Source organism: Electrona antarctica (assembly GCF_951216825.1).
Source record: "Electrona antarctica genome assembly, chromosome: 9".
Classification (NCBI taxonomy): Eukaryota; Metazoa; Chordata; class Actinopteri; order Myctophiformes; family Myctophidae; genus Electrona; species Electrona antarctica.
Window position 1 is genome coordinate 44,216,203 of NC_136790.1, and position 15,074 is coordinate 44,231,276.

Consider the following 15,074-nt stretch of genomic DNA (forward strand, 5'->3'; position numbering starts at 1 on the left):
TAAACTGCAAACGCATGCGTACACACACAAACATGCGCGCATGCATGGAAGAGGCTATATTTACTTTGCTTGACGTAAACCCCAAGACGGCTGAGAATAGAAAGCAATTTCCCTCTCTCTCTCTCTCTCTCTCTCTCTCTCTCTGTCTCTCTCTCTCTCTCCCCCTCTTCTCTCTCTCTCCTCTCTCTCTCTGTGTCTCTCTCTCTCTCTCTCTCTCCTCTCTCTCTCTCTCTCTCTCTGTCCTCTCTCTCTCTCTCTCTCTCCTCTCATCTCATCTCTCTCTCTCTCTCTCTCTCTCCCTCCTCTCTCTCTCTCTCTCTCTCTCTGTCCTCTCTCTCTCTCTCACTGTGTCTCTCTCTCTCTCCCTCTCTCTCTCTCTCTCTCTCTCTCTCTCTCTCTCTCTCTCTCTCTCTCTCTGTCTCTCTCTCTCTCTCTCCCTCCCCCTCTCTCTCTCTCTCTCTCTGTCTCTCTCTCTCTCTGTCTCTCTCTCTCTCTAATTTCTGTTTTGGGGTCACGGCCTGAAAGGTTTGGGACCCTGACGACTGACCTGACGACTGACCTGACGACTGACCGTCTAACCTGACGACTGACCTGACGACTGACCGTCTAACCTGACGACTGACCTGACGACTGACCGTCTAACCTGACGACTGACCGTCTAACCTGACGACTGACCTGACGACTGACCGTCGTGGTTGGACCATACGGTGTTACATTAACCCCTTATGGACCATACGGTGTTACATTAACCCCTTATGGACCATACGGTGTTACATTAAAATAAACGATGATAGCTTAGCATCCCGGACATCTGACGGTGTAACACAGTGCCAGAAAACTAGCGGATGTTGTGATCCATAGAACCGGAAATAACATTCGCTCTGATTGGTCAAAATCGGCATAATAGTGAAGTTACCGCCACCATCAGGACTGGGTATAATACTAAAGGATTACCGTGTTAAAATGAGATATAGTGTATATGTCACAGGATTTTTCTATTGGCATTAAAATGACGAATTCAACATATGAATAGTGCAGGTAGAAGGCACAATCCACTGTTAATTAGGGTGGCCATAAGAGGGTTAAGAACAATGTGAAGGGTGGAATGTGTGGTATACGACAGGGTAGCCCAGACAACTGCCCAGCCTGCTGGACTAATGCGTGGCAGAGAGCAGCGTGTCTGTGTGACACCATGGAGAGAGACAGAGACAGAGGAAGGAGGGGTCGGCAGAAAGGCATGTGCGACCGACATGCCACTGAGAAGAGCTGCTGCTAGGGAGTCACTTTACTTTCACTTCGCTCACATTGGATCTGCAGCCGTTGTGAGCAATACGGGTAGAACAGTCGTTCTATCGTGATTTATTTCAAGGGGTTCTCAACCCGTGGGTCGCGACCCCTCGGGGGGTCGCCAAATTATTTTAGGGGGTCCCCAAATTATTATCAAAAAAAAAGAAAAAAAAAAGATTTTTTTTAAATTTTTATTTTCACGATTTTTTAAAAATAGCAGACCTACAAGCTCGTAGCGCGCCACTCGGTGGCGCGCTATGAGCTTGTAGATCTGCTATTTTTCAATAGCTAAATTATAACAATGCTTAAAACACCAAAAGGGGTTCCCGCCCAAAATGGTTTAAGCTTATTGTAGCAGTCAATTTATATTGGGGTCGGGAGGGGGCGGGGCGGGGGTCCCGAGACATTGCCAAAGCATTTTCGGGGGTCCCCGGCCAAAAACGTTGAGAACCCCTGATTTATTTGACACCTTAACATTTCGTTGGTCAGAGAGTTGGCCGTAAACAGACACAAAGTGGAGTTTGTTTGTTTTTATTTTTTATTTTGATCTTTTATTTACCCAGGGTAGTAGCTGAGCACAAGTGCTCATTTTCAGCAACGCCCTGCTATTCAGCTATTCAACTATTTTCACAACAAAAGTCACGCTTTTTTAAAAATATATCTTTTCAACATCTTTTCAATGTTCTACTTTTGGAACTTTGAAAAACCCTTGCTGCCAATACGTGTTGTACATTTGAAAACAGGGCTTATTGTGCTATATTGATAATGGTCATTTCAAATCGGCACTGAACAGGCCACGGTGGAAAGAAAGGGAGAGAGCTTTCTCAGATTCATGGAAAAAAAAGTAGGGGGGGGAGAGAGAGAGAGAGAGAGAGAGAAGAGAGAGAGAGGAGAGAGAGAGAGAGAGAGAGAGAGAGAGAGAGAGAGAGAGAGAGAGAGAGAGGAGAGAGAGAGAGAGAGAGAGAGAGAGAGAGAGAGAGAGAGAGAGAGAGAGAGAGAGAGAGAGAGAGGAGAGAGAGAGAGAGAGAGAGAGAGAGAGAGAGAGAGAGAGAGAGAGAGAGAGAGAGAATTAACATTACGCTGACTCTGTGGAAATGCCTCTTTAACCCATTTAGGCCTGACGTCGAAATTTAAAAAAATGTCTTCTAAATTCTGACAGTTTTCTGAAAAACTCATGTTGCTATGTCAGTCGTTCTCAAACATTTTCATGTCAAGGGCCCCCAAAAATATCTGTAATTGGCCGCCGACTCCCATCTGAAAATATGTTGTTCCAGGGACGCCCCCAGAAGCAAAGATTTGAGTTAAAAACGTTCGCTCTGAAAGAATATATATTCAAAGATTTGTGCCTCATTTTCACGATTTTTCAAAAATAGCAGACCTACATGCTCAAGCTTGTAGATCAGCTATTTTTCAATAGCTGAAGTATAACATAAACACCAAAAAGGCGTTCACCGTCCTGAATGGATTAAATAATATTTCTATGGAGTGCATTGAGCCGACGCCATTATCCAAAGTGAACTGTAATGAGGGAGGCGTTAAGTTAAGTGTGCTCTGAGGTGGGAGAGATGGAATGGAACACGTGGCTGTTCAGACATCGACTGTTTGCCACGATCAAAACTGTAAGTGGTTACGGGGGGGCATTGTATCAAATTACCACTTGTTAATATATTGCTGATTGTTAACAGCAGAAAGGACAGTATGGAGGGGTGATGGGGTGGGCAACATTGACAATGGAGAGGGCCACTATATTTCCACACTCACTCCAGAGGGCCACTATATCTCCACACTCACTCCAGAGGGCCACTATATCGCCACACTCACTGCAGAGGGCCACTATATCTCCACACTCACTCCAGAGGGCCACTATAGTTCCACACTCACTCCAGAGGGCCACTATATTTCCACACTCACTCCAGAGGGCCACTATATCTCCACACTCACTCCAGAGGGCCACTATATCTCCACACTCACTCCAGAGGGCCACTATATTTCCACACTCACTCCAGAGGGCCACTATATTTCCACACTCACTCCAGAGGGCCACTATATCTCCACACTCACTCCAGAGGGCCACTATATCTCCACACTCACTCCAGAGGGCCACTATATCGCCACACTCACTCCAGAGGGCCACTATATTTCCACACTCACTCCAGAGGGCCACTATATCTCCACACTCACTCCAGAGGGCCACTATAGTTCCACACTCACTCCAGAGGGCCACTATATCGCCACACTCACTCCAGAGGGCCACTATATCTCCACACTCACTCCAGAGGGCCACTATAGTTCCACACTCACTCCAGAGGGCCACTATAGTTCCACACTCACTCCAGAGGGCCACTATATTTCCACACTCACTCCAGAGGGCCACTATATCTCCACACTCACTCCAGAGGGCCACTATATTTCCACACTCACTCCAGAGGGCCACTATATCTCCACACTCACTCCAGAGGGCCACTATATTTCCACACTCACTCCAGAGGGCCACTATATCTCCACACTCACTCCAGAGGGCCACTATATTTCTACACTCACTCCAGAGGACCACTATATTTCTACACTCCCTGGAACACTCCCTGGAAAGCGCCCCCCTCTGTGTTCTCTTGTCTCCTCTGTCTGGCTGCCCCGTGGCTGCTGCTACCCTGCAGGCCTCTTGTGGCAGAGAGAGAGAGAGAGAGAGGAGTCGTCCTTCTTCACCCTCCCAGTGAAACCAGAGCACTGCAGCGTCGTCCAGCCTTTAGCCTCATACCTCGCCGTGTCCTCTGGGCTATTTTTACCACAACGCTGGTCTCACCAAAACCAATATGTATACCGCAGGCTATACTGGAGCTCCCACTCTGTGTGTTTGTGTGTGTGTGTGTGTGTGTGTGTGTGTGTGTGTGTGTGTGTGTGTGTGTGTGTGTGTGTGTGTGTGACATGCGCGCGCGTGTGTGTGAGAGAGACGTGTGTATGTGTGCGTGCGTGCATGCGTATGTGTGTGTGTGTATATATATATATATATATATATATATATACACATACACATACACATACACATACACACAGTATGGGTCATGTTTTCTATTTTCAATGGTGTCCTAAAATCTTGGATGTCACAAGTTTAGTAATAGAATACTTATGTGTGTGTGTGACTGTGTATCGGCAGAATGTGATTGAGTGCCGGTGCACTACTGTGTGTGTGTGTGTGTGTGTGTGTGTGTGTGTGTGTGTGTGTGTGTGTGTGTGTGTGTGTGTGTGTGTGTGTGTGTGTGTGTGTGTGTGTGTGTGTGTGTGTGTGTGTGTGTGTGTGTGTGAAAACTAGTCCTTGTATTTGAAAGAATCGTTAAAATGATCTGTGTGTTCATGGCCTTTGTATAGGCGAACATTTGGATAAAAAAAAATCACACCCGTGTGAAGCGAGGGGCGCTCTTATCATCATACATACATCATCATACATCATCTCATTCCGGCCAATCACAATTTGCGTCCTCACCTTCGTCTGCAATGTCTGTGTCTACACAAACACTCAAAGCTGGATATTAATTGTCAATGGCGTTCAATGTTTGTGTTTACACAATGTGTGTTACATCAAACCCTCAAAGATGGACGTATAAAAATAGGCAGTTTTCGGGCAAAGAGATTTGGTGTAAAGGGAAAAAAGAGGTAGGCAAGTACAGACACCTAGCTGGGGGACCCCGGTTAACAAAAGTATAAGGTTTATTATATCGTATACAGTTGGGTGCCACCGATATTGTCCCTTATCATTTGACCCATTTAGGCCTGACCTCAAAATGTTAAAAAAATCCTCATAGCGCGCCACTCGGTGGCGCGCTATGAGCTTGTAGATCTGCTATTTTTCAATAGCTAAATTATAACATAATGTTTAAAACACCAAAAGGGGTTCCCGCCCAAAATGGGTTAACTGTCCTTTTGCGCAGATCACGCAAACCTCAGCAAAAAGAAAAGGACAATATCGATGGCCTCCAACTGTACACACACATATAGGGTAAATCATTAGGTTTGTGTTGCTTATATTTCGTCTTTCCTTCAAACCTTCTTGCTTACAAGTTTGAGGAAAGCAGAATAAGCTGCTATAGTAACTATGTTTTAATACTGTGGCTGGCGTGGAAATGAGGATGTGACTTTAGGGGTCTCGTATCATCAAGAGATGTCTGGATCCAGGAGTTTTTCCCTCTGCCGTTTTTGAACTGTTGGTAAAAGTTGTACGTCGTTGCCCCGGAGCGCTTATCTCTCTCTCCGATCATAATAAAAACCCTGCTACAGCGTACTGCTACTCATCTCCCAATGTCCCCCACAGGCAATACCGTGTTCACATCTCAAAATAAATCCCCTTTCTTCCCTCCCCACCCTTTCTCTTCTACCTCCTCATGTCTCTCTCTCCCTCTCTCTCCCTCTCTCTCTCTCCCCCATCTCTTATCCCATTCTGTGCGGGAAACCCCTTTTGGTGTTTTAAGCATTATGTTTTACATTAGCTATTGAAAAATAGCAGATCTACAAGCTCGTAGCGTGGCACCGAGTGCCGCGCTACGAGCTTGTAGGTCTGCTATTTTTGAAAAGTCTTGAGTGCAAATCTTTGAATATATATTCTTTCAGAGCAAACGTTTTAAGTCAAATCTTTGCTTCTGGGGGGGAACCTGGAACAACATATTTTCAGATGGGGGAGTCGGCAGCCAAATACATATAATCTTTGGGGGTCCTTGACATGAAATAGTTTCAGCACCACTGACATAGAAACATAGGGGTTTTTCAAGAAAACTGTCAGAATTTAGAATCGTCCTCAGGTCTAAAATGGCTTATCGCGCTTCTTTCTCCCTCCAGTGAAGTACATCAAGGAGATGTCGGCCTTCTTTAAGAACTCGGGCTCCCCGGGGGCGTCCCTCTCCCCCTGGGACTCGCCCCCCTCCACGCCCCAGAGGGGCGCCGACGCTGCCCTCCTCGCTGACGCCAAGGAGCCCCGCAGCCTACCCCTCAAAATGTGCCAGGTGCTGCGGAAACAGTGCCCCCCAGACACGGAAAACAGGTATTGCCGCCACCACCATCACCGCATGCAAGTTTCTTGCTTCATCCTTTTCATTTTTTTTGTAACATTAAAATATTCTGTTCAACTTAATTCAAGTCAGTTCAACTTTGGTTGAAGAATGTTTAAGGAACTTTTTCTTATCCGTTTTTTTCTCCTCTCTCCTCTCCTCTCCTCTCCTCTCCTCTCCTCTCCTCTCCTCTCCTCTCCCCTCCCCTCCCCTCCCCTCCCCTCCCCTCCCCTCTCCTCTCCTCTCCTCTCCTCTCCTCTCCTCTCCTCTCCTCTCCTCTCCTCTCCCCTCCCCTGTCTACCCAGGTATTTCGAGGTGATCTCGTCCAACAGAAAGAGCTCCGTGTTCCTCCGGGCCAAAGACCCGGCGATGGCCCAGTCCTGGTACACTGCCATCCTAGCGGGCACTGCCAACCTGCTGCCCAGGGCGAAGGAAGAGCTGAAGGCCCTGCAGCCTGGCATGGAGGTCAAACACCTGGGCTGGATTACAGAACAGGTATGTGTGTACAGAGAGAGAGAGAGAGCAAGAGAGAGACGAGGGAAAGAGAGCGAGAGAGAGCCCAGGGCGGATTTGGACATTCTCCCAGAAGACTCGTAGACGCACGCACGCACGCACGCACGCACGCACGCACGGGCTCTGGTTTCTGGTTGTTGGAGTACTTGACAAAGAGAGGCTGTTAGGTGTTTTAACAGAGTAGTAGAGGGAAGGGTTCCTAACAGGGCTTTGTCTAGTCTATAGTCTCATGTAGCCAAACAACCGGAGACCTCCACCTAGGGCTGTCACCATGACACATTTTACTTAACCGTTAACACCCTGAGCTGCATAAACGGAGGTCTCCGTCCTATCAAATAGTAACGCTCGACGCTCAGGACGGAGATTAATAAAAGGACGGAACTTTATTGATATCATAACAGAGCGCATCGCTCCACAGGCTGGGAGCGTCTGTTGGGCAACATTCAATATCATTTCCGGTTGGGACGTCATCCAAAATGTTCTTCCCGATTTTAGGATGAGATCGAAAATCTTAAAACATGAATAACTCTAATCCGTCAAATTCTAATCAAAGATTATGTGTTATATGGGCCATCGTGGTCCCGTCACTAGTCGCGTTAGAATTAATCATACCTCCCGTTGTTGTCGATCGCCTCGGGGGTGTTTTGGCTACATCTAGCTACTTCAGCTACATCCAAGATGGCGCCTGGTGCGTCGCTAAATGTGCTCCGTTAGCTGCAAATCGCTGGGCGCTCTGATTTAATGGTCCTAAATACCCCCGGGCGTTCTGGTGTTATTGTCACACAAATAATTGCGGTTAACGATTGAATTGTGTTTCTGGCGTTGAACATTGGAACTGATGAATAAATACATTTCTGTTTGCCTGGTAATAAAAAAATGCACAGGGCAGATATGACAAATAACTGAAATATACAAAGACATTACTGAAAAAATTATGACAATTACAATATCTCAAATTATTGCAATTTAGATGATTTTGTACTAATTGTGACAGGCCTACTTCCACCTAATGACACACCTGGGGAACTAAATAAATGGTTTATTTTGATCTATTCCGTTAGACAATTACAAAACTTTTTTTTTTCTTTTTTAAACATGATCGAAAAGAAAAAGGCAGAAGCTTATAGCTTATTTAGGCCTATCCTTATTACATAAGAACGTAGAACATGTACAGCGTCTACAAAACAATCAACATTTAGACGAAACATAAAAAACAAAAAAAACAACAACAAAACAAACAAACAAAAAACCTGTTTAAGCCTTTTTTTTAATTGGATTAGATTTACACTTTGTTTTCAATTCTCGGACAAGCCATTCCACAAACAGAAATACACATGCTCTTCAAAGTAGTGCCGACCCTTGGTTGTTTAAAGTTAAGTTCACCTCTCAGCTCATACCTACAATCCCTATCCCTAAACCTATTTTGAATATTACCAGGAAGCATTTTACATATGCATGTCTTGCTTTATAGATTATCTCGGCAGTTTTAAAGTCGACTAAAAAAAAATTAAGTATGTGAGTTTAGAAACAGTATATTTGTGTGCTCGTGATAACCTACATTGTTTACTGCATCTCTTTATTAAATGATTGGAATATATCTATTATTTTATGTTCCCCATGAAAACATCACATTATCATCATCATCATTAAATCACTGTCTCAATATGAAGTCTGGCCTAAAATCTTTGCACAAGTTGCTGCAGTGGAGTTATAATATATCTTTAATTTACAAATGGTTTCCAGCCAGTTCTTTTAAGCTTCATTTCACGAAATGGTTCACCTTTGCTCCCTTGAGAGCATATACACTGAACAGGGACGTGTACACATAGACATCAAAGGGGGCTTCAGCCCCTGCCCTTTTACCAGCATTGCAGTATTTACTACATGGTGAAAGAAATGCAAATGCCACTCCTCTCCTTTCCATGCCATTCCGGAAGGCAGCATTCAGGAGAATTGCTTTTTTTTCGTCCGAAGTCTCCTGAACTTGAACGCAGCATTTTGCGTTGAACTAATTTGTTTCTAAATTCATGTCGTTACACCCGCATCTCCAGTAGATAAAGAGTGCTGGGTTGCGCCCCGAAAATAGCTGATCTACAAGCTCTCTGCTTGTAGATCAGCTATTTTCACTATTTTTGTCCAAAAGTGCCCTCTTAACGGGATTTCAGCCCCTGCCTCTCTATCGCACGTCCCTGATGGCTGAATGCAGATGTCACCAGACGTATGAGTGTAGGCGGAGTAGCTCTGATTGAATGGCGTATACGCACCAGACTAAAGTTTCCCCGGAGGGAGAAAGGGTGGACTACTTTATACCCATAATCTCTGCTGTCGGGAGGAAACCACCTAACTCCAAAATGTTAATTTTTATGAAAATAAAGAAATATATATATATTTGTTTTGGTGTTGTGACTTTACATTATTTACTCTCCCCCATGAGAGGGGGAGGGATGGTGGAGTTAGCTGCTTTGGCAGACAGTTTGCGGGTCCAATGGAGTTAAGAGGTTTTGTCCAAACGAAGCACTTTTTACTACTTTTCATTGGTTCAATATTTCTTTTACCCAACGCACAGACGTAAAGGGTGTTCAATATCATCATCATTGGTTTAAAGTCCTTTTTCCAGGCGCCGCTGGGTTGGACTGGGCTCTCGATATGCAATAGCACTGATTTATGGAAGACAAAAATATCAAAAACCTCAAAAATGGAGTCCTGACAGCAATGCCTTTCTCACTCTGTGTGTGTGCCTGTGTGTGTGTGTGTGTGTGTGTGTGTGTGTGTGTGTGCGTGCAACAGGTCACCCAGGGTCCAGAGAAGCCGGTGCTGGCTGTGTTGACTGACAGAGAACTACTACTGTACCCTTCCCTGCCTACCGACAAAGACGGCCTCAGTAACCCCAAGAGTCACCCGCTTATCACTACCAGGTACACACACACACACACACACACACACACACACACACACACACACACACACACACACACACGGGGGCACACGCACGCATTGCACACATAACATTCCATGTACAGCAGCACATCTGTCAGGACTGGAGCAGCTGTGTGTGTGTGTGTGTGCGTGTGTGCGTGTGTGCGTGCGTGCGTGCGTGCTGGCCCCGGTCATGGAGCAGATGCTCAGTGTTTCCATAAAGCTGGACTGTTGGACACTGTACTGTTGCTTCATCATAACAACGTCATGTTCATCTGCTAACGATAAGCCCCGTACCACACTGTATGACTCATCCATTTCCCACCCTGTGTTTCTATAGCTCTTTCTCTCGATCTCCTTCGATCTCTTTCGATTCGATTCAATTCAAAGGCGCTTTATTGGCATGAGAAAACATTGCCAAAGCAAGTGTCAAAATATAATGAAACAGTTGGAAATGGGGAAAGTATATATACAGTTGGGGGGGGGGGGGGGGGGTAAACAGAGCTATACAGTACATACATATAAAGATTTTTATGCCTCCCTCCCTCCCTCTCATCCCATCTCTCTCTCTCTCTCCCTCGCTCCCCTATAAGGCTGGTTCATTCCGGCCCGGGGAAGAGTTCTCCCCTCCTGGACTCGGAGCTGTCGTTCGGGCTGCGCTCGGGCACCAAGCAGGGCGTGGAGACCCACGTGTTCCGGGTGGACTCTGCTAAGGAGCTGTCGGCCTGGACCCACCTACTGGTGGAGGGCTGCCACAACGCAGCCGAGCTCATTCAGGAGGTCACCGCAGGTATGCACGCACACAGACACGCACACACGCACACGCACACGCACACACACACACCATCATCAGTTATGCCCCTCCCTTGCTATCCACAACGAAACACGCTGAATCACACAAAAGTATCAATACTGCAATATAGAAATAATGGCTAAAATCTATATACTGTAGAACTGAAGGGGTTTAATAATATATGTTTTGTAATAATAAACAAAATCTACAAAGTAACTACATTTTTCAAATAAATGTAGTGGAGTAAAAGTACAATATTTGCGTCCGAGATGTGGTGGGGTAGAAGTAAAAAATATTGGCAATTGGAAATTCTCAAGTATGCATACCTCAAATTTGTACTAAAGTACAGTACTTAACCCATTCTGGGCGGGAACCCCTTTGTGTTTTAAACGTAAAATAGCAGATCTACAAGCTCATAGCACTGCACGAGTGCCGCGCTACGAGCTTGTAGATCTGCTATTTTTTTAAAAATCGTGAAAATGTGGCACAAATCTTTGAATGTATATTCTTTCACAGTGAACGTTTTTAACTCAAATCTTTGCTTCGGGGGGTGGGGTCTCTGGAACAACATATTTTCAGATGGGGGTCGGAGGCCAAATACAGATATTTTTGTGGGTCCTTGACATGAAAATGTTTGAAGATGTACAGTTGGGTGCCACCGATATTGTCCCTTATCATTTGACCCATTTAGGCCTGACCTCAAAATTTAAAAAAAATCCTTCTAAATCCTAAAATAAATATTTTCACGATTTTTCAAAAATAGCAGACCTACAAGCTCGTGGCGCGCCACTCGGTGGCGCGCTATGACCTTGTAGATCTGCTATTTTTCAATAGCTAAATTATAACATGTTTAAAACACCAAAAGGGGTTCCTTTTGCGCAGATCACGCAAACCTCAGCAAAAAGAAAAGGACAATATCGATGGCCTCCAACTGTAGGACCCAAAATGCAGAACAGACCGGTAAAGGCAGGAGAGGTCAAATGCAGAGGGATTTATTCACCCAAGACTCAGAAATACATACAGGACAGGAACCACTACAGAACACCATAACAACAACTATACTCTAGCAGGGAACAAAGGGAACTGAGGGTTTAAGTAGGCAGGGTCAACCAGACACAGGTGGTGGTAATCAACATCAGGGATTGGCTGGGAGACTAACAGGACACAGGTGGAGAAAACTAGTAATCACAGGTAGGGTGAGACAACAGAGGTAACAAGGGTACAACAAAGACAACAGGAAACACTTACAAAATAAAGGTACACAATAACACATCACCACAGTTCATGACAACGACTGACATAGAATCATGGGTTTTTCAGAAAACTGTCATGATTTAGAAGACATTTGTAGAATGGGTCTCAGGTCTAAATGGGGTAGCTACTTTACACCACTGCCGTCCTCTGGACAAGGCCAGGCTTGTATGTAAACCGTCACATTGCACGAGCTTTATTAAAATGAGGCTCGCATAGAGTAAGAATAAGATATACTGTAAAAGCATGAATCATTCATTAAGATCTCACAGGACCGACTACATCCAGCGCACAGAGAGACGCACGCACGCACGCACACACACACACACACACACACACACACACACACACACACACACACACACACACACACACACACACACACACAGGTTTTATTTTTATATTTAAATGTATTCTTTCAAAGGGAATAATGAATGAATATTGCCTATGCAGCTGGCTATGAGATTGGTACTCATTCACCTCCAAGTGACTCAGAATGTGCAGAGTCAATAGTGAATATATTATGCTATCGATTGATTGATTGAATTCTTTATTGTTTAAAGGCAGTACAGCAAGTTAACCCGTTTAGACCCAAGGAGGATGCATCTGTGTCACCTTATAGCTTTTATCCACCTTAACCTTTATTTTAAACTTTAGCTTGTTGAAAAATAGCAAATCTACCTACAATCTTCAGAGAACCGTCGCGATTTAGGAGACATTTTGTAGAATCTGGTACTCGGGTCTTAATGGGTTAATGGGAATTAAACCACTTAAACTTGTAGATCTGCTATTTTTGGCAAATGTTCCCCCCCAAAATAGGGATGCTAGGGCTCAAGTTGGTTAATGTTAAAATAAAATCACACCCGTGTGAAGTGAGGGGCGCGAATATATTAAAGTCTAACTCATGTTGATTAGGTGATGTAATGGTGATGTCAAACAAACGGTGACAAAACAAACATTAAATTCTCTTTATTGTTAATGGCATTTAATGTTTGTGTTAGGGACAAGATGACGTACATTTTCCCTTCATTGTCAATGGCGTTTTTAAAACAAACATTGAACTAAAAACAAACATTAAACCTCAAAAAAGAAAAGAAAAAGGAGAAAAGAAAGTTCCTATCACACGCCTCAGTAGAGTTACATTGCCCTCTGCTGGTCGCACGATTTGGTGCAACATTGTCTGTCTTTATTTGGTTAGTCATAAATAAAGCTCCTATTTTCAGATTGCACATCCTCCTAAAAAATAATGATGTTATCTTATTCATTAATAGTATCAATCAATAATTATATTGATTGATATATATTATATATTGTTTTGAACTCAAGTTCCACTTGAGTTTGTAATGCAACCGGATCACCCATGGATAGATTCATATTTAACACACACATTTGAACCCTTTTAGGACGATTCTAAAATCATGGTTTCTAAATCATGACAGTTTTCTGAAAAACCTATGTTTCTATATATCAATGGTTCTCAAACTATTACATGTTGTCAAGGACCCCAAGAATTATCTGTATTTGGCCGTGGACCCCCATCTGAAAATATGTTGTTCCAGGGACCCCCCAGAAGCAAAGATTTGAGTTAAAAATCAGACTCGTCTGAAGTGAGTGGTGCTGTACTGTACTGTACTGTACTGTACTGTACTGTACTGTACTGTACTGTACTGTACTGTACTGTACAAGGAAGTGGCGTACGGTATGTGCAAAGAGACAAACTGTCTGCAACCTTTTCAACCTTTCCGTTTCGTTTAGTTTAGTTAAAACTTTTCAGTTACCGCAGCGTGTGGTTGGAAACCACACACAGGGTGAAACAAAGGCATGCTTTTTTTTTATACTTGGTACTTGACTTGTGTGCAAGAATAACTTTTGGTAGAAAGAGTCTCAGTTTCCTTTAAAAAATTACTCTGTACTGGAAATAAAAGGCATACAAGTGCAGATAAACATACCTGTGTGTGTGTGTGTGTGTGTGTGTGTGTGTGTGTGTGTGTGTGTGTGTGTGTGTGTGTGTGTGTGTGTGTGTGTGTGTGTGTGTGTGTGTGTGTGTGTGTGTGTGTGTGTGTGTGTGTGTGTGTGTGCGCTCGCTCGCGTATTCAGGCTTTTCAATTGCTGAATGAGAGTCGATCACAGACACGTGTTTTATGAAATATCAGTCAGCTTTCAGTTCTCAACATTCCTCTATCCAACAACATCTCTACATAGAATCTCAACATAGAAGAAAGAACTGTACATCTTTGCACACCTGCCCTTTAAATAAGTAATTCCCCAAATTCAAGGTACCAAAAGTTACTCTGAACTTGTAGATCTGCTTTTAGCTTATACATGGAATACATTCCTAATACATGGAATGGCCTGCAAACAACATCAAAATTGACCACATTGGTACCCCTTGAGCGGTTTTAAAACCTTGGTGAGCATACAGACCCCCCACGACGTGTAACTGTTTTTAGACCAAAATGACAAGTAGTAGCTGTGGTGGAGGAGGGTGAGCAGCTAAAGTTTAAGCAGACGGTATCAGTGTGTGCAGCAGCAAGTAAGGAAGCAGGTTGAGCAGTGCCAACTTCCAGTTTAAATCGCCGGCATGAGATGGAATGAGTGTGATTTGGATGAAGTGAATCATGTGAATGAGAATGTGATGCTGAGGCGGCTGAATTTCCTGACTGAACTTGCTCTGCGCATGTCTGTGACAGGCACACAGCTCATTTTGTGGATGTGTGTGTGTGTTTGTTTTTGTCTGGCAGCTTGCAGTTGGAACGGCAAGGAGTGCACCCTGTGCGTGCACATCGACGAGGGCTTCACTCTGTTCACGGAGGAGATGGGCGTCCGGAAGAGCGTGCTGCTCCAGCAGCCCTTCGAGCGTCTCCGGATGTCCTCGGACGACGGAGTCCGCATGATGTTCCTCGACTTCGGAAGCCCCGAGGCGGAGATTGTAAGTTGGAGCTACTGTATAGGGACTATAGTCTCAACCAGTATAGGGAAAAAGTACTCATGTTTGACTTCAGTAAATGTAATGTAGAACTACTGTATTCTCCGTTACAAGTAAAAGTCCGGAATTCAAATGTACTTGAGTAAAAGTGCAAAAGTATTGGCATCGAAATGTGCTTAAAGTACCAAAAGTAGAAAGTGCTCATTTTGCAGAATGTCCCATTTCAAATATATATATAAAAAAAACTTTTGAAAATAGTAATGCATGTTGGGTGGTTAATGCAAGTGGTTAATGCATGTTGGATCGGGAAGTGATTGTCATCACTCACCCAACACCGCTGAAGTACCGCTGAAGT

General features: G+C 44.3%; 1 protein-coding gene across 1 annotated transcript in view; it reads left to right on the forward strand.

Moving 5' to 3' along the window:
* The window catches only part of snta1 (syntrophin, alpha 1), a gene marked incomplete at its 3' end in the record, with an annotated part of 109,890 nt that overhangs the window by 59,870 nt on the left and 34,946 nt on the right, over positions 1-15,074 (forward strand). The window contains exons 3-7 of the mRNA XM_079510747.1: positions 6,112-6,313; positions 6,626-6,815; positions 9,621-9,748; positions 10,343-10,539; positions 14,535-14,726. Of these exons, the coding sequence (XP_079366873.1) occupies positions 6,112-6,313; positions 6,626-6,815; positions 9,621-9,748; positions 10,343-10,539; positions 14,535-14,726 (909 nt within the window). The remainder of the gene's footprint in view (positions 1-6,111; positions 6,314-6,625; positions 6,816-9,620; positions 9,749-10,342; positions 10,540-14,534; positions 14,727-15,074) is intronic.